Source organism: Leopardus geoffroyi, chromosome D4, assembly GCF_018350155.1.
Source record: "Leopardus geoffroyi isolate Oge1 chromosome D4, O.geoffroyi_Oge1_pat1.0, whole genome shotgun sequence".
NCBI lineage: Eukaryota > Metazoa > Chordata > Mammalia > Carnivora > Felidae > Leopardus > Leopardus geoffroyi.
Window position 1 is genome coordinate 30,206,373 of NC_059342.1, and position 19,779 is coordinate 30,226,151.

Here is a 19,779-nt window from a genome sequence, read left to right on the forward strand (position 1 = left end):
ACTTAGAAAGCAAAATACTATTAAAAATATAGAGAGATATAGATACAGGTAGAGATACATAGATATAGCTGGATTGTAACTATTACTTCTTCCAGGAGTAAAGCAGAATGGCAATAACAACCCCCCCAAAAAGATTTTGGATTTGAATCTAAGTGGGTTTTTTTTTTTCAGATTTGAATGTCATTTTTAAACATGCAGAAAATTTGACTTTAATATGTATTTGTGGTGGGTCCTCTAACCACCTGGCTTTCAACCAGAGGATGAGTAAAGACAATTCAGGAGTAGTTCATAGTTGCCTTAGGCTTTCATGAATATTGGAAAACTGCATTTACAGGAATATTTCCTACCTCCAGGCAAAAATCTTGAATGATTACTTTCAGGATAGGAGCTTTTTCACACCTGTGCAAAGACCCTTAAAAGTTTTTGTCCTTTTAGACACTCAGATGCCATTTGAATGAATGTATTTACATGTGCTATATATTTTTATAGTACTCCTGATTCCCTGCTTTGCAAAGACAAAGAAGTTTATGACTTCTTATGTGTTTATAGAGTTTGGCCCTTACCCAAAGGGAGATTTCTTTTTTAATCTTTTGTTTGAACAGATGTGTAAACAAAAGCATTGCTGCCTCTCAGACTTCACTATTTAAGATTTAATGAAGAAAAAAACACTGATTTTTTTTTCTAGTCTTTATGGCAAAGTTGGTGTGATCAGGACACTGTGAGGACCTGTGGCTACATGGTGTACCCACACCCACACATGGCAGTGACTGTAGAGTGGCTTGTGAGGCTCTGTGCCATTCTCAGGAACAAGGTGTAGACCAAGAGCTTTCCTATAATGGGCAGATACTCTGGTGATCTTAGAATCCAAACTCAGGCTTCTCAGTGGGTCCAAGCCATCAGGACCTTCCAATCCCTTTGAAAGTCTCTCTCTTTCCAGTTTTGTCAATGACTATTCAAACCTAAACATCTGGTTATGGGGGAAAAACAAAACAAAACAAAACAGTGAATGTGTCTGTTACATATCTATTGCTCCTTGTTCTGGTATATGTTCTACATGGTGTTTTTTGGAGAGACCAACTTAGCAGACAGAGCCATTCTAAAATTGCTTAATAAAACTTTTCCGTAATTCCCAGTGGCCCACTATGATAAGGCTACCCATCCTTATGAGGCTGTTCTGCATTGTACGTTATCCCTGTCCAGGCTTCTTCCGTAGAGGGTATGGATAGATGAGCAGGGGAGGAAGAGTCGCAGTGTCTACATTGGCTCTGGCTGTGTCTCCAGGAATTAGCCCTGAGGAGCTTTAGAAAGATGGCAGATTTCTTCACTGGATTATTTGAATGGATAAAGAAATTGTGGTTTATATACACAGTGGAGTACTACTTGGCAATGAGAAAGAATGAAATATGGCCTTTTGTAGCAACGTGGATGGAACTGGAGCGTGTTACGCTAAGTGAAATAAGCCATACAGAGAAAGACAGATAGCATACGTTTTCACTCTTATGTGGATCCTGAGAAACTTAACAGAAGACCATGGGGGAGGGGAAGGAAAAAAAAAAAAGAGAGGGAGGGAGGCAAACCATAAGACACTCTTAAAAACAGAATAAACTAAGGGTTGATGTGGGGTTGGAGGCAGGGGAAAGTGGGTGATGGGCATTGAGGAGGGCACCTGTTGGGATGAGCACTGGATGTTGTATGGAAACCAATTTGACAATAAATTTCATATTAAAATCAATAAATCAATACTTTAAAAAAAAGATGGCAGAAATTACAATAATATTTCTCTTGCTAAAATGGGAATTGGAGGCTGTTCATGATTCCTTTTGAAACTCACTCTCCTGGATTGTTCTGTTTCTTGCCCCCACTTGTTACAGGTAGGTGGCTATAGGACAGATTGATCCCCATCAGCTCTGCTCATTTCCTTGCTATTCCTATCTAGGTGCTCTCTGCAGTTCTTCAGTAATTTACCTCCAAAGTTGTTTTTTTTTTTTTACCTCAAAGACTGTTAGTAGAAAATTTTGTTGTTGTTTTTTTAACTTAAACATTCTCTGCACTATTCCCAGTGAAGCTTCCTAGTACATAAAGATAGATTTCCTACAGAGCAAATAGAAACATGCTAATGTAATCATATGGCTGTGAGGTAAGAGGAATATTCTTTTTTTCTTTTCTCAGCACATTGACAGTAAAGATTGCTATCTTTAAACTTTTTTTTTTTTTTAATTTTTTTTTTTCAACGTTTATTTATTTTTGGGACAGAGAGAGACAGAGCATGAACGGGGGAGGGGCAGAGAGAGGGAGACACAGAATCAGAAACAGGCTCCAGGCTCCGAGCCATCAGCCCAGAGCCTGACGCGGGGCTCGAACTCATGGACCGCGAGATCGTGACCTGGCTGAAGTCGGACGCTTAACCGACTGCGCCACCCAGGCGCCCCATCTTTAAACTTTTTAAGAGTCAGTTTTATTTTTTCTTACTTTCATATTGAAAATCTATATATACTTTATCTCCTTTTTAGTTTTGCCTTTCAAAAAATAACTCTTATTTCATTTAAAGTAACGTAACTTGGCTTAGATCTAATGCCTTGAAACACAGAATTTTGGTTCAAAGGCAAAAGAGTATTATCAAAAGTTATTTGAATCTTTCTTACTATTGATCTTTAGAGCAATGAGTAAGATAAGGAACTTTCCTCATAGAACCAACATAAACCTAGAACTTCTCAGTAAGAAATAAATTATACAGAATTATATGCAGTTGCTTAGGTCTACTGTGGATTCATTTGGGCTACTCTAGAAGAAGGAATTTTCCCCTACAAAAGTGCTCTCTTATTCACTATAATCCTAATGTAGATCTTTTATAATTTAAAATAATTATAGGTTTTATTTTTTAGAATGTATACATTGTACATTTTTTATATTTTTTACAAAATATACATACATGTATACATGTATACAAAATACATTTTTTATGTTTTTGTTTTTTTTGAGAGAGAGTGCACCCACACGTGCATATTTGCACATGAGCAAAGGAAGGGCAGAGAGAGAGAGAGAGAGAGAGAGAGAGAGTCCTAAGCAGGTTCCGTGCTGTCAGTGCAGAGCCCTACACAGGGGCATGTCCCCACAAACTGTAAGATCATGACCTGAACCGAAATCAAGAGTTGGATGCTTCAGCCACCCAAGCACCCCTGTACATTTTTAAGTAGTAATTTTTATGATATATTTTCAAACACAATTTACAGACAAATCAGAAAAATCAATAATGATTTTATAACTTCATGAAAATGAAATCAAAGGTGATATTCATAAAGTCTTTGAAGTGAGCCATTTCCAAGTTAAGCATTTAACTGTGAATAGATGAGGAGACTATTTTGGCCAAAATATATTAGAACAATTATCCTTTACAGAAATGATATATACTTAATGTTTTAACTGAATTAAACAATTTTTATATTTATGAACTTTAGTTTTAATAATAAATCATTATTTTTGTAAAAACAGCATATCATGTGTTTAAATTCTTAATTATATGAATGAGATTAGGATTTACCATAATCAGACATAGCCTATCTTTTACCTTTTTAGCCCTGGTTAACTGTGGTCTGAAGGGGGACAGTTTTTCCTTTACTTTTTTAGTTCTCAACTGATGGCTGCATATAGTATGTGTATGTCCAAAGGAGGAAGACATATTACCACCCATAGATTAGAATGATTATTTCAGAATTCTCCGATAAATCCAGCTTCTTCTTAAGTATCCCCCCATTTCCATTCAACTAATCTCATCATCAAATGAATTTTTAACTGTATTTTTACATTTCCTAGGGGTAAACCACCTACTAGATTTTATTTTTAATAAAGATTCCACAAATTGAATTTGATTTTTTTCATAAAAACACTATAGTAGAAACACCTAACAATACCCAATAACTTAGGCAAATAATCATGAATGTAGCAATTACTAAGTTATAAATTATACTCTAATAGTGTCAAGCTTTCTAAAATACTTAGCAGAAATATTTATACAATACAATGTACAAAGTTCTTATCTTTATATTTCCTTATTATTATAATCATAAATTGTAATATGACGGAAAACTCATCAGAATCACAGAATATAGAAGTACTTCCTCAAGACAAATCTTGATGGATAGTTTTGAAGAAACTTTTTAAGAAAACATTAGGAACAGTTAGGGGCTTTTGCAGAAACTGGCATTTCTTTCTTATTCAGGTCATGATTGCAAAATTTCCTTTTAAATACAGGCATAGTATTCCAGTTGTTGGCCATTCTACTCTTTAGCAGAAAGAGGAGTGGATTTATTTTGCTTTCTTTAGCAAGCAACCTCACCCTCTCTCCTAGTGTTAAGGAGGGACAGTATTGTCTTTTAAATTCCTAATCCAGTCTTTTTTACTGAACTTTTCATTACTCGAGCCTTTATAACTGTTGCTACTTCATTGTGTTGCCTCAGTGTCATATGACTTCACAGCTTTGACATAAGTGGTAATGAATGAGTTTGAGTCCAATTCACATAATCTGGAAACTTTTCATCTTGGCCATAGGCCTTGAATTTTGCTTTATGGCATAACTATCACTGCAATTGGAACTAAACTTTGGAACTTTTTTCCTTGTATCCACTATTGTAAAGGATACCATTCTACTATAAAGTAGTGAAACCAGCTTTGTAACAAGGCCACTAAAATGTTTATTAAGTTAATTAACAAACAAAATTTTGTTTACAATCTTGTTTCAGTACAAAGTACTCTACTAAAATGAACCTATCTGAACCTAGATAGGTTTTTTTTTGGTTTGTTTTTAATGAAGGATAGGGTATTAAGCCCATGTGTGAAAAGAATGATTATCTAACACAATCAAGTTTTTAAATATAGAATTCTTGGCAAAATTAAAGATCCACCTGTTTGATACCTGTGTTGAAAAGCTGAATTTTCCTGAAGAATTTATAAAACTGACTTAAAAAAAAATGTATCCATACAAAATGTGAGCTTTGTAATGCTTTGCCAGAGTCAGAAAGACCAAGAGTAATCATGTAAATTATTGAAAATTACCATTGTCTGGCATGATTTCTCCATGGCTTCAGAAATTGCAGTATATGAGGAGGGAGTGTTCTTGGTTGGCCCAGTTCCTTCTTTTTCTGTTTATTTCACTTATCCTCACGTAAACATACCGTCTCTCCTTACAATAATAGATCATTTCTTGGGAATCATCTTAAGATGATGAGCCTTTTTATTAGAAACTTATAACAGTCATCTGTTTTCTCGTGAGGTAAAATAAGTGTGTCAAATCTCTTACAGATTTGGGGCGCCTGGGTGGCGCAGTCGGTTAAGCGTCCGACTTCAGCCAGGTCACGATCTCGCGGTCCGTGAGTTCGAGCCCCGCGTCAGGCTCTGGGCTGATGGCTCAGAGCCTGGAGCCTGTTTCCGATTCTGTGTCTCCCTCTCTCTCTGCCCCTCCCTCGTTCATGCTCTGTCTCTCTCTGTCCCCAGAATAAATAAACGTTGAAAAAAAAAAAAATTAAAAAAAAAAAAACATACAGTTACAGGGTGCCTGGCTGGCTGTGTAGAGCACGTGAATCTTGATCTCGGGTCATAAGTTTGGTACCCATGTTAGATAGAGATCACTTTAAAATAAAATAAAATAAAATAAAATAAAATAAAATAAAATAAAATAAATAGCATACAGTTATATCTTACATGTTATCCAGTGTTCAGTTTATGTCAATAAAATGAATTTAAATATAATAAGTTGAAGAGATAAGTGATTTATTAAAAAAAAAAAACTAAATGTTCCATCTTAAAATTTAAAAATTGGCTTGTCATTTTTAAGTCCCTTAAGGGAAAGGCCTCTTTGTATATGTAAATATTTTTGTTCTCAACTGCATAGCATGGTGACAGGAAGATAACAAGTGCTCAGTAAATATTTGTGGAATGAAAAACTCTTCCCTACACACATTCATTTATATGTGCCATTTCAATCCCATTGAACTCCTTTAAAAGAAATAATTATGTCATCAGCAAGAATCTGTGTCTAGCAAACTCCTGTATGTATGTCTGAAAAAAAGAATTCTTTAAAGATAGTTTAACTGAGTATAGAATTCTAAGTTTATATTTTTTTTCCTGTCTGCATGTAGAAGGTATTGTCTTCTGGTGGTGGTGGTATTCATGAGAAGTCTGTCTTCAGGTTGATTGTCATTTCTTTGTGGGATATCTTGTTTTTTCTTTCTGGCAGTTTTTAAGATATTCTCTGTGATATAACAAAGTACAGATTTATTTTTATTTTTCCCACGAGAGATTTGCTTTCCCTTTTTAGTTTGAGGATTCATGCCTTCTTCAGTTACCTGCCATTATGTCTTTATATTATCTCTTCTGTTTTCTCTGGTCTTACCTTCTAATATTTTACAAACTTTGGTATGTCTTCTGCCATGTCTTCTTTCTCTACCACTTTATCAACTATCATTGTAAGGCTGTTTAGTCTGCTGCTTAACCCATGTTTGAGTTTGTTCCTATCTCTATTTTTATTTCAAAACCACATTTCCTTTTTAGAGTTTGTGTTTGGCTCTTTCAGATCTGTCTATATAATACCAGCCCTAGTATATTCTATTCTTTCCTTTATCTTTCTGGACTTGCTAATGATTTAAAGTCTCTTGCAGATTGCTTTGTTATCTATAATTCCTCAGATACATATTCTCACACTTGTTGCTTCTGCCCATTTTCATGGTGGTGGGTTTTATATATTCTTCATAATTTTTGCCCAACCCCCCCCCCCCCAGCCCTGCCACCACCACCCATCAGAATCAAAAGCATTCTCTGGATTATAGAAATCTTCCCATGGTATGTTTTTATATTCACTCCTCATTGAGATCTATGGTTTTCACTGATTCTGGACCAGTTTTTTATGTTGGTTTTTAGCTTAGATTTTCCATTCCACCCAGGTGCTACAAAATCAGATTCCACAAATGGCACAGGCTGGGCATTCCAATGATTCTTCCTATCTAGAATAGGAAGGTAGCCTGCTTCTCTTCTGTGTTCCCAGTTTGGACTTTCCTAGCTTTAATTTGCAAATGATAGCCTCTTAATTCCTACTGTGTTTTTGGTTTGTTTGTTTTTTAATGCAGGGAGTTCAGTCATTTCCATCTCCCCTCTATACATGGGGTCCTGTAAACTATAACTTAAGGCCCTAACTCTGGGCTGCTGAGCATCAGCTCCTATTCACCACTTCTTTGTTTTTGGCACCTAGAGATTTACCTTTCTCACTTCTGAGCTCAAATGTAATTTTGTTGTTGTTACCAAATTGTATCTAGTCTTCTCATTTTGGAGTGGGGTGGGGCTTTCCATGTATTCACTGTACCATCTTCTCAGGGAAATTGGAACCAATAATTAAAATTATTTTTTTCTTGACTCAGTGTTTTTAACAATTTATGTTAGACAAGCAACAAGTATAGTCTGTAAAATAAATATAATTCTATATATAGTGTCAACCAACTGTAGTTAGCATCTTAAAATCACTAAATATTCTGGCAATCTAGTAGAGATTAAAAGGTAGGATTTATGAAAATGGTTTCTTATTTAATTATCACATAAAGATTGTTATTTTAAAGTTTGGCTACTTATGTAAAATTAAATAACAAAAATCTGATTAATAATATTGAGGGAAATTACTGATTTAAGAATTTTAAATATCTCGTTTTTATGCCATTATTTTTATAATCATTAATTTTTATCCTCATTTAGGATTGTGGATATCAGCATGTATATAATATCCCAACAAACTTGACAATGAAGGCATCATATTATTGCTATTACTTTTATTATATCTTTAAGAAAGATATATTCTGTAACATATATTTTAAACGATGGACACCATGGAAACATCATAGTATTGGCATTACTTTATATATTTCATAAATATATAAAATATAAATATATATATATTTATAAAGTATATATTTATATAAATATGTATTTATGAAATATATAAAATATAAATATATAAGATATATATTTATATGAAATATTTATTTTATAAATATAAATGTTTATATTTATATAAAATATATAAAATATGAATATATATTTATGAAATATATAAAAGTAATATATAAAAGTAACTTATTCCTATATCTTCTTTTTAAAAATCTAAGTTAACTAACATCTCTCATATTGTTATCAACTAGAGAATATGATATACTTGATTATAAAGAGGTTTTGAAAAAAATAAGGCCATCTCCTCATTTGACCAAAAATGACTATTTTTTCAGACTTAGGTTTTGCATTCCTTCTCTTTCCAGACACATAAAGAAAAAATGAAGACAGATATATTGACACTTTCAAAGAAAGACCAACAACTAAGTGACGGAAACATTTCATTTCCCCTTTACATTTCACACCCTGTAAGCCAAAAGAAGAAAAAAGTCTACCGCACAGACCAGACCACCTTTATAATTGGAGAAACGCCAAAAGGGATCCGCAGGTATGTGTATAGCAACACTGGACTTTAAAAATTATTCTCAAAAGAAATATAGCTACTTAATAAAATACACAAATAATTTGAATCTTAACCATACCTGGCAGCTGAATTTGTATACTTCAAAAAATAAATTCAAAATGTTTTAGATGTTTTTAGAAAGCTAATCCCTCAATTGATAAAAAAATGAAATCACTTTATATGGATAAATGAAACACTTAATTGCATTTTATTTACTCTTTGAATATTGAGCACCTAATATGCACTCAGGCATTGTGCTAGATTTTACACAGACAGGATAAAAAAGGACAGAGTTTACAGTGCAGTGAGAGTTAAACCATAAAACTTTCAAAAGTAAAAAAAAAAATTATAAATAATTATAAAATGGTTTATTATAGGAAAGAAGTGGACAGGCCTGGTTGGTAGAGAATAAGGTGATCTGGAGGGGGGCCAATGGCTTTCTACTGGGTAGAGAGTAAGACCTCGCAACAGAGTTGGCATCTGAGACCTGAGGGATAACCAGGCAAAGAACTAGGTTAAGGACATCCCTAGGGAGCAAAGAGGTTTGATGTGCTCAAGGAACTGAGAGAAGACTAGTGTACTTGTGCATAATAAACCAAGCAGAAAGACATGAGCTGAAGGCCAAGACATAGATGGGGCTGGAGCATGCAAAGCCCTGTAGGTTGTGGATAAGAGTTTGGATTTTGTCCCAGGTGTGTCAAAGCTATTGAGGCATGAACATGATCTGGTGTATGTTTCTCAAAGATTGTTCTAGTTTCTTTGTGGAAGACAGCAGACTAGGGAAGACCATAAGGAACTAGCCAATGGTGGTTTACGGTAGAGTGGTTCCCATGGAGATAGAGTTTGGTGGATGAATTCAGTTTGGTATGGACTGGTTGTTGGGAAAGAGAGAAAACAAGACTACTCTTAACTTTTCCATGGAGCAACAGACTGGATTTACTAAAATGGGGAAAACTAGGAGTTTGGACTGAAAAAAAATCAAGAGTTCTCTTTTGCTTGTATTAAATTTGAGGTTCTATGGAAATAGGATTTGGGGACTAGAGATCTAAATGTGGAAGTCATCAGCATTGAGATTTTAAATGGTTTTAGAGCCACAGGTTATGTGAACAGCCTAGGAACCCAGCACAGACAGAAGAGAAGCTAGGACTGAGCCTTAAGGGGACAGTGGCCTGCTGGGTAGGAGGCACACTATAAGGTCCTGAAGTCCAAGAGGAGTGAAAATTTCAAAATGGAGGAAGCACTTCATTTTATTAAATGCTGCTGAGAACCAGAATCAGATGAAGTGGAAAAGTGCCTTCCAGAACTGGCAGGAGAATTCACTGGCTGCCTTGATGTAAGCAGTCTACAAATCCCTAGGCAGACTCGGGGTGAGGTGAGAAGCAGGGGATGGGCAGATCTTGAGACTGCTCTGTGAGTGTGAAAAGTTGTGGTAGTTGGAGGGCATTGTGCAGTCAAAGGTAAATTTTTTTAAGTTGGGAAGACAATAGAACCTATTTGTGTGTTGAGGGAAAAAACCAATATGGAAAAAAAGAGATCATGCTGGAGAAGTGGTAACAGAAGTCCTGCAGAGCAGGAGAGGGTGGGATCCAGACTACTGAAGAAGGTCTAGCCTTTGAGAGGCATCAGAAGAGGAGGGATGGAAGATGGGCATAGATGTGATATTTTCTCAATTAACTGAAAATTAAAGTATCAAATCAGAGGGAGAGAAATTTCAGGAGAGAAAAGTCATGAAATAAATCATTTATCAATTAGAACAGTAAGCTTGGTGAGACTAGAATTCATGGGTCATGTTAAGTCCCTGTTGGAGAGTAATTCCAGTAAAAGCATCCATGCAGTTGTGCAGACTTTGTTCAGCCAGGCTTCAACTGCTCAGTTACAGACACAGAATAGGGAGATGGCTGGGGTTTATCAGGGGTTAGAATGGAGGGAGAGAGAAGCAAAGAAGCTGAAAGATGTTTGCAAAGGAGTAATTATAAAGTAGAACCTAAGCTAAACAAGGGGAGGCTTGATGAGGTCAGAAGTATCTTCCAGCATTGTTGTCATGGGGGAATTAAACAGTTGAGCTGGATTATGAGGTGACTAAATTCAGGGATTTGCAGGTTGTGCAATTAATGGTAATGGCAATGGCAGTATATGTCCTTAGGAATAGGGACCTGACATTCTGTTGAGTCTTGGGGAGTGGGGGATGGTGGTAAAGAAATTGGTGGGCTAGGAGTTGGAGTTACATGGGCCATCCACATGGATGTTGGTGTTGTCAAGAGTGATGGCAGGAGACGGGAAAGGAAACAGGATTGATCATGAGTTCAGTCACTAGGAGGAAGCGACTAAGAGGTCAGTTGACAAATTGAGGGAAAGAATGGATTAGCAGGATAGCATAAACCTGCAAAAGGGAAAGGAATCTTTAAGAAAAAAAAAAAATGGTCTGGAAGCAGCATGTGAAGCATGAACCCTGAGGTTTAAGATGTGAGGTATAAGAGCCTTATCTTGTGAGGGCCGTATGGGAAGAGGTGGCATCATGAGGGGATAGAGGGACCATCTGGGGAGAAGAACAAGGGAGTTGGTAGAGCATAGCCTCATTCCAGGGGCTGAGGAATGGTCTGGAAGGCTGAGGGATTCGATTAGATTGGGGAGGAAGAGACTAGGACCAGGAAAAGGCCTGGGGTTACAGGTGACAGAGGAGTAGTGACTGAGCTAAGCAGGGATGAAAGGCATGGTTGAATTGACCCTGAAGGCCTCTGCAGACAATGGGCAAATGGTGATGGTTCTCCCTGTTCCAAATTCTTTCCTCACGGGTTTGGTAGCTCCTCAGCCCTTGGGTGCTGGTGTGGTAGGCTAGAGTGTGGCTCTCAGCTACCCACCATTGCCCAGAAAGGCAAACACCCTACATGCTACAGTAGCATCTCTCCTCATAAATAGACTTACAATGATGATTCTGGGCAAATTTGGGGTAATTTGCTTTGGGCAATTATTTTGTTCAGAGGCAGACCATAATGGATTTTACCAGTTTTTAAAGAGCACAAGTGTCTTTATCTCCATTAGCACTGTATATAAAAATAAAACTATTAACAAATGATTAGATTTTTCTTCTCTCACTTTCTTCTCTGCCCATCCCAGGGAATAAATGCCTTAGGCTAAGTGAAAGACTAATGTTAGAATGCCAACCTCTGACCTAGGGATCGATGTCAGAACTGCTGACACATCTTTCCCACTAATCATCCTCCTTTATGAGAATCACGAATCCGTACCAGCTGTGGCCGTCAGGTCATCAGAATGAAGTTTCAGTCCTCCCTTCACTTAAGAAAGCTCAGGCAAAGAGATGACTTAGCTGTGTCCCACCATTTTCCCTCAGTTCTCATGAAAAGGGGAGAGAACTTGAATTATATACATGACACACAACTACTCTGGATATATTTGCTAAAATATACCTGTCTTTGATTTCCTTTTTTTTTTCCTTTCTTCTAGTGACTTATGAGTGTCTACTTTAGTTTATTAAATTTTCCTTACAAAGTGGCTAGTTTATACCTCCTGAGTGTACCTTCCTTAAATACTTAGAGAAAATTCTTTTAAAGACCAAGAATTATGAAAGCAAGTTAGAAGGCAAAAATAAAATGAATTATAATCAATCATATTCATCCTGTAAAGGACAACCTCCCAGCCTAATTCACTTGCATACTACTGGTATAACATGGGGTCAGAAGCTCTCCTCCCAAAAGGGACAGAATTGTAAGATTCTGAGTGAGGTCAGCACAGCAAAGGTGAAGTATTCTGGCAGCTGCTGAGATACCACCAAGTCTTGGATAAATAAGACATCAGCCTGTAACTTTGCCAATAACTTAATCTTCGCAGCACAAATATTTATTAGAAAGGCCATGAAAATGGATTTGGAGATGATTAATAAACAAAATAATACCTCGTTACTTCATATGAAGTAAAAACTGGAACCTTTTAAGAACGTGCTTGTTGCTTTCCAACAAGAACATTGGCAATTTCCAGGACAGAAATTTGGAAGCTTGTATTTGTGTTATTAAATATTCTCTTGGCAGTAAGAGTGGCTGTTGCTCAGGCATAGATAATATCTGGACTTGGAACAGTGAAAAGGACCAGTGCAGTGAAGAGGACTAGAAGGCACGGTGCTCATCTGAAGCCACAAAAGTCATGAGCATGCACGATGGATGCCACTAAAATCACAGGAAACACAAACTTGACATAACCTGGCCTGAGCAGCAAAATAATAGTGGCTTTAAAGCTCCAAATTACATACATTACAAATAAATCATTATTTTACCCTCAGGATTCTCTGTTGTGTGTGCAGGATAAAATTCAAACTTTCGAAATTGACATACGGACCCTTCATGATAGTCAGCCTCTTCCTTGGCAATTTCTCCTGCCCCTCTGTGTACCAGGGTCTCTCTGAAGTGGACCTGTGCATGTTCCCCGTTCCCTGGACGGTTTCCTCACTTACCCTTGCCTGACTGGTGACACCAGAGAGGCCTTCCCTGCTACCTTACCCATGATCCATCACTGGCTCAGGTACCCCTTCTGTGGGAACCCACAGGGCCCTGTATTTACATCTGTAGTGGGATTTATCACTCTCTTCTGGTTTGGTTTTCATGTGTCTGTCTCCTCCAGCTTGACTATAAACTCCTTGAAGAATATGGTGGTCGGCTGTTCACTGCTGTATAACTCTATGGTGCCTAGCACATAGAGGGTCTATAAATGTTTGTTGAATGTATAAATGAATGTTTTAAGGAACTATATCAAATATAAACATAATTCTAAAACTTTGGGACTTTTAATCATGTGTTACAACACCATCTGGCTTTTTTTAAAAGAATGTTTACAAACACTGAGCTCTCCTGATTCATGGCCCAACTCAGCATCAGCAAAGCAATACCCTCTGTCTTTGTCTGCTCCATCTGCCATAGCAAAATACTATAGACTGGGGCTTAAACAATAGAAAGTTATTTCTCACAGTTCTAGAGCCTGGGAAGTTGAAGATCAGGGTGCCAGCTGATTTGGCTCCTGGTGAGGGCTCTCCTGACTTGCAGATGGTGACCTCATCGTGTCCTCTCTTGGCCGAGAAAGATATTTCTGATGGCTTCTTATGACCTCATTTAACCTTAATTACCTTCTAAAGGCCCTATCTCCATATAGTCAGACTGCGGTTTAGGGCTTCAACATAATGAATTTGAGGGTGTTGCAGTTCAGTCCATAGCACCCTCACCTGGGGAAAGGAGCACAGTCTGGTGTCCAGGGTTGTGAAACAATCTTTCTGCTTCTGTCTTACCAGGGTTCTGGAAGGTCCATTTTCTCACACATGCATACAACAGCTTTTGTTAGTATCTTATACTAAGAGTAAAACTCACTCCTTTAAATGACATCTCATTTCTTAGTTTAGCTGTCTATACTCAAGGCAGGCCAGTTGGGGGAAGAAAGAATCTAGGTTTATCAGTTTAGAATTTTCCTTTAGGACCATCAAAAAGTTGTATGAAATTTCTTTGTTGTATTTGTGGAAAAAGGGAAAAAAGGAGAGAAGAAAAAAATCCCTTTATTTTTCAGAATTTTCTCTTTTCATTAAGACCTTTTTTTGACAATTTTATTTCATAGGACTTGAATGCAATATAGATTTTCAGACAGATTATATAAATTATGATTCTCATGTCAGCCGTAAGTTGGCTGACTGGAGGAGCAGCATGCTGGGATCCCATCATTCCCAGGAAATGCCTAATAGTATAAATCAAAATAACTTCCAAAGCTGGTGATTTCATGAACTAGATTTTTTTTTCACTAGCATAAGGAAAGAGGTCACATTCTGCTAGTGTAAAATGCATTTTCATTATGGAATTAAGTTAATATATACTAAATCAATAAGATTACAGTTGACCCTTGGACAACACAGGTTTGAACTATGTGGGTCCACTTACTGGCAGGTTTTTTTCCAGTAAATACAGTACTGCAAATATATTTTTTCTTCCTTGTGATTTTCTCAAAACACTTTCTTTTCTCTAGCTTACTTTATTGTAAGGATACAGTATATATAATATATGTAACATACAAAATATGTATTAATTGACTCTCTACATTATCAATAAGGCTTCTGGTCAACAGTAGGCTAATTTGGGGGAAAGTCAAAAGTTATATTCAGATTTTTGACTACACAGGGAACCTAACACCTGTGTTGTTCACGGATCAACTGAACATTGCTTTGTGTCTTTTTTTAATATCACTGACGGTGAGTTCTTTAAAAATAAAATAATAAAAATAACTACTGGTTTTGTTCATTAAATCTTCAGAAAACAATTTGAAGAAATGGCTTCTTATTTTAACTTGCCTTCTGTAAAGGAATTTGCTAAAAATATAACTAATGCTACATCAGAAGAACGACAGAAAATGCTAAAAGACTTTTATGCTTCTCAGTATCCGGAGGTAAAAGAATTTTTTGTGGATTTTGCTTCAGAATGCATTAAAACTTCCTGTCAGAAAAGAGAGAGAGTCAGGAATAAATCTGAAAAAACAGAATCTCTTATAAAAGAAGGGCTGTCAGATTCTGCAACTTTGGCACTTAAAGATTCTCCCAAAAGAGTTTCTCAAATTTGCAGCCCAAAAATATATAAAGAAAAATCCATTGAGTTTCAAAATCACGGTTCCCATAGGGAACAGGTACTTTCTAATGATGGAGAGACTACCAAATCACGTATGAGCTCTACCCAAGAGACTGACAATGGAAAAAACAGCCAAGCATCCAAAGATACTGTAGTATCCTGTTCCCTGAACAGTAAGTCTGAAGCATATGAGTTAGAAAAATTAGAATATACTATGAAAGAGCAACAAAACCCAACAAGAACAGGCATTTCAAGAAACGGACCCCTTTTCAAAGTGGAAAACAAGAAGGTAGAAAATCCAGTGTTAGGAAACACTTCTGTGGTAGGCTTACTTGGCGACACATCTATTCTTGATGACCTCTTTAATAGTTATGGGAACAGTCCCACACAACTGCCAAAGAAAGTTCTTTCAGGGCCCATGGAAAAAGCAAAACAGAGACCAAAAGATTTCTGGGACATCTTGAATGAACAGAATGACGACAGCCTTAGTAAACTCACTGACTTGGCAGTGATAGAGACTCTATGTGAAAAAGTGCCCCTTGCCGCATCCTCCAAAAGGAAAGAGGAGCTGGAAACTTCGCTTTGGAAATCAAATGAGAAATTTTTGTGGAAAAAATTTAGCTTAAGTGATACAGATGAAAACACAACTAATGCACAAAACTAATGCATAAACACACAATGAATTACTGTAACCATGAACTTCTGCCATCCATGTTTACAACACTGTATTCCACACTATGTTATCTTGAACACAGCTGTCATGCATTTTTATTAAACTCTTGCTCTAGGGTTGTTTTTAGCCTAAAAGGTTATGATGGATTTGTTTTCCTTGATATCTGATTTGATCTTTTAAAAATATGATTGTATTATAGTATGAACCTCTGTTATGAAATAGAAAAAGTCTAGATTTGTTATCAGGAGACCTTGGACATCTCTCTTACTGTGTAATTATGTGCCTGTAGATAAGTCATTTACCTTCGTGTGTAGATACTGCCTAATATGAAAGATGAAGGGTTTGAACTCAACATTTGTGTCCTTTCAGCTTAAAAACACCTTTGGTTTACTTTCCCAGATTCCATTTGAAGTCACAGGCCGAGTTATGGTCATCCCCCAAATCAGGTGTGCATTGATGTGTTTCTTTCTTACTAGCATTTAGAAAAGTATTAAGTTAACTGTTTTCCCTTTCCCTCAGTATCATGTACTATTGCTAAATTATTTTAGGTGAGAGTAATAACTAGTAATGAATATATGATGTTGTGTTAAAATAAGTTTATAACTGCTCAAAATCAAAGGGTTAATGTTGTATAACTATACTATATGAGATATGACACTGAAGTAATATAACTACTACTAGTAGCCACAGAACACCAATGCCTCAACTTTTTATACAACAATTAGGATTTAATCAATGTAAATTAAGCTTTGTATAGTACTTTTGTATTAAGTATGGCGAAATGAGGAAACATTTTATTTGAAACTATTCTCTTTTGCTGAATTGAATTTATGTGGTTTACAATCAACAGAATGTGCTTATTGTTGAATTCATTTACATGGAAACATTCACTCAGTCCCTATGTGTCCTGTGCCAGTGCCTCGAGAGGGATAGGTGAGATACTGCTACGGGTGAAAGATAAGGAACCATATCTGTAAAGAGTCATGTGTGTAGAGCCCCTGGCGTCATGCCTGGCACATGGCAGCAGGGACCTGATCCACATGCAGATGCCCAGTGGCAATTCCCTTAAGTTGAGCTCCTGGAGCTGTGGAAAAATAGAGGAGGAAAAATAGAAAATAGCAGTGAACCAGGAAATGGTGGTACTAAGAGCACCGTAAATTGTTGTGTTGAGCGGGGAGAGCTTCAGAGTACCCAGCCATTGCAGTGGGAAGCCATGGCTGAGAAATGGAAAAAACAAAACAAAACAAAAACAAAGAAACAAAGAAATCTTTTAAGAGACTGAATAACCAAATATGTTTTTCAATGTGATGTGGTTGAGGGCTGTGAAGTATATTTTATGTCATGACGTAGTATATATGTGATGAAACAAAATGTTTATGAAAGAGTATTTACCTGTCAGGCATGCAGTTGTACTTTGATCTAGAAAAGATGTGTAGGAATTTGCTCTTTTGGCTCTTGTGTATGTGTGGTTTTTAATGCTCTCATAACCCACTGAATTGATTTTACAACCCATTAATGATTGAAAATCACAGCTTGCAAATCATTGTTTTAGATTAATCTTTTTTTTTTCCTACTTGCAGCTGAGTTGTGTTCAAATTTATCAGATGCTGAGTTTCACCACTGAGGTGCTTGCTACAAAATGAATGTGTTGTGTAGTCTGTGGTAGACTTGACATAGAAATGCTGTCAGCCTGCTGTGGGACTAGCTGTTGGGAGGAGGTTGGATAAGCAAGTAGATGACCCTTCATCTCAGCTTTTACACCACTTTTAATGAAAGTGGACCTTTCATAAAATAAAATGCTTTTACATTTTTTAATATAGGGGTGCCTGGGTGGCTCAGTTGGTTAAGCATCCAACTCTTGGTTTCGGCTCAGGGCATGATCTCATGGTTTCATGAGTTCGAGCCCCGCATCGGCTCTGTGCTGATGGTGCAGAGCCTGCTTGAGATTCTCTCTCTCTCTCTCTCTCTCCCTCTCCCTCTCTCTTTCTCACTTTCTCTCTCTCTCTCTTTCTGCCCCTGCCCCGCTCACGCTGTCTCTGTCTCAAAAATAAATTTCAAAAAAAAAAATTTAATATAATGACTTTCAAGTCATAAAATGATATTCACACAATATAATGAAATACAATTAAAGATATTTTTATCAGTAAAAGTCAAAATGAAAGCAAAAATACAGACCTGGAGTTTAAAAATTAGTTTTCAGCAGTTATCAGTGAAATATGTCATTATTTTCATGCAGGCACAGTGTGTCAAGCAGAGTACAGGGTCCGGTATGAAGAGGAGCCAGTCAGAGTTCCAGGAGAGAAACTGTAAGGGTTGACTTTCCCTGCACTGGAACAGTAGGAGGAGTTGGAGAAACCATTGATGAATCTGGGAACAGACACTATGAAGGGCTGACAATAAGAATCCTGCCCAGAGGCACCTGGGTGGTTCAGGCACTTCGGCTTCTGACTCCTGGTTTTGGCTCAGGTCATGATCTCATGGTTTTGTAAGTTCAAGCCCTGATTGGGCTCTGGGCTGCCAGCTCAGAGCCAGCTTGGTATATTCTCTCTCTCCCCCTCTCTCTGCCCCTCCCCTGTTTGTGCTCTCTCCCTCTCTCTCTCCCTCTCTCAAAATAAATAAACTTACCAACAAAAACCCCACATGGACCATATCACTACTAAAAAACCTTCCAACTTCAGGTTTCCAAGATTTTATTTGCCATAGTCTGTTTTGTTTACTTCTTTTTAAAGCACTCTATTGGAAACTGAGGCAAAATACTGAGAGACTTTTGCACTTGAATTCCTTAGGTTTCCCTTAAAGCCTTGAAACCACTTCTCAGAGTAAATTAACATCATCTGCAAGCAGTGTGGCTGCCCCTAAGTGTTCAAGACAATGGAGCCTCACTTTGCAGAGCGGAGTTTGGTGATAAACTTTTCCCCAGTCCACACAAAATGAGAAAGCCAAGGGCAGTATAGTTTAAAAATTCAGTGTGTGCAGTTTTTAAATTCTGAAGTTATCCTTCCTTTATGATATTAAAATTGTCTTCTTTGTATGAAATGATGGTAGATTGTAATTTTCAGTCTTTTTCATTGTCCTTACTTGATATAAAAGTTGATAACCATATGTCAGTACCCAAAAGTTTTATTCGACATTTACTAGTCTATAAAATCGTTAAGAATATAATAACTGCCTGCTTCAAAGTTCATGAATAGACCTCCATGGCTATTACCAATGTCATAAATCCAGGTAACAGTAGGTCTAGGACCCACCAAGGATGCCAGTGAATCTATAAGATCCTGTATGATGGATCTGCCTTCAAAGAGCCCAGCATGCAGGGCACCTGTTAAGCCCTCACCTAATTCTCACTGGGTTATCATTGATGTAATCTCATTCCCCAGTTCCATCCCCACCTGCTTTTGCAAAGCATCCTCTACCCAGTGCCTCTGGGAGCCTTAAAGAGAAGACTCATAAGTTCAGAAACACATCTTGTCACTAGTGACATGCATTTGCTCAGGGTGACAGCCTTGTGCACTACCCAACCCCCCCCCCCACACACACACACACACATACACATACTCAGTGCTGGCTTCATGTGGTGTTTATGGCAGGTGGGAAGAACACACTTTTTCTCTGTTAATGGGCAACCACAGGAGGGCTGTCTTGCCTCACAAGGTCTTACAGAGTTTTAAATATAAAAACAGCCCTTTGGGTGTTTTGTCTGCCCTTCAGAGGAAAGACTCAGACTGACCCTCCCTCTCAAGGAAGTCAGAGGCTGTGTGGTTCCCAGCCCAAAGTGGCAAGTCAGAGCCACCTGCAGAGGCTTTTCCATACATAGGTGCCCAAGTGCATCCCCAAGAGATTCTAGTGCAGGAGGTCTAGGGGTCAACACAAGCACCTATTTGGTTTTTTTTTTAAGTTTCACACTATGATATGATGTCTGAGTCTGTCACTGGGCAGGACTCACCTACCTGACATTCTCAGTGAGCCCCCTCACCCATGGACATACAACAGAGATCATCGTGGAGCCACACTGTTCTTTT

The 19,779-nt window shown here is 37.4% G+C and overlaps 1 protein-coding gene across 4 annotated transcripts in view; it reads left to right on the forward strand.

Annotated features, from left to right (window-relative positions):
- The window catches only part of ERCC6L2 (ERCC excision repair 6 like 2), a 137,576-nt gene extending 118,784 nt beyond the window's left edge, over window positions 1–18,792 (forward strand). For 2 of the 4 annotated variants that reach the window (XM_045470056.1, XM_045470055.1), the window contains 2 exons: window positions 8,289–8,470; window positions 14,779–17,147. In XM_045470056.1, the coding sequence (XP_045326012.1) occupies window positions 8,289–8,470; window positions 14,779–15,751 (1,155 nt within the window). In that variant the 3' untranslated portion in view covers window positions 15,752–17,147. Of the gene's footprint in view, window positions 1–8,288; window positions 8,471–11,947; window positions 14,436–14,778; window positions 17,148–17,996 lie in introns of those variants that run through there. The other 2 variants (XM_045470057.1, XM_045470058.1) reach the window with 2 other exon arrangements.
- Window positions 18,793–19,779: the final 987 nt, after the last annotated feature.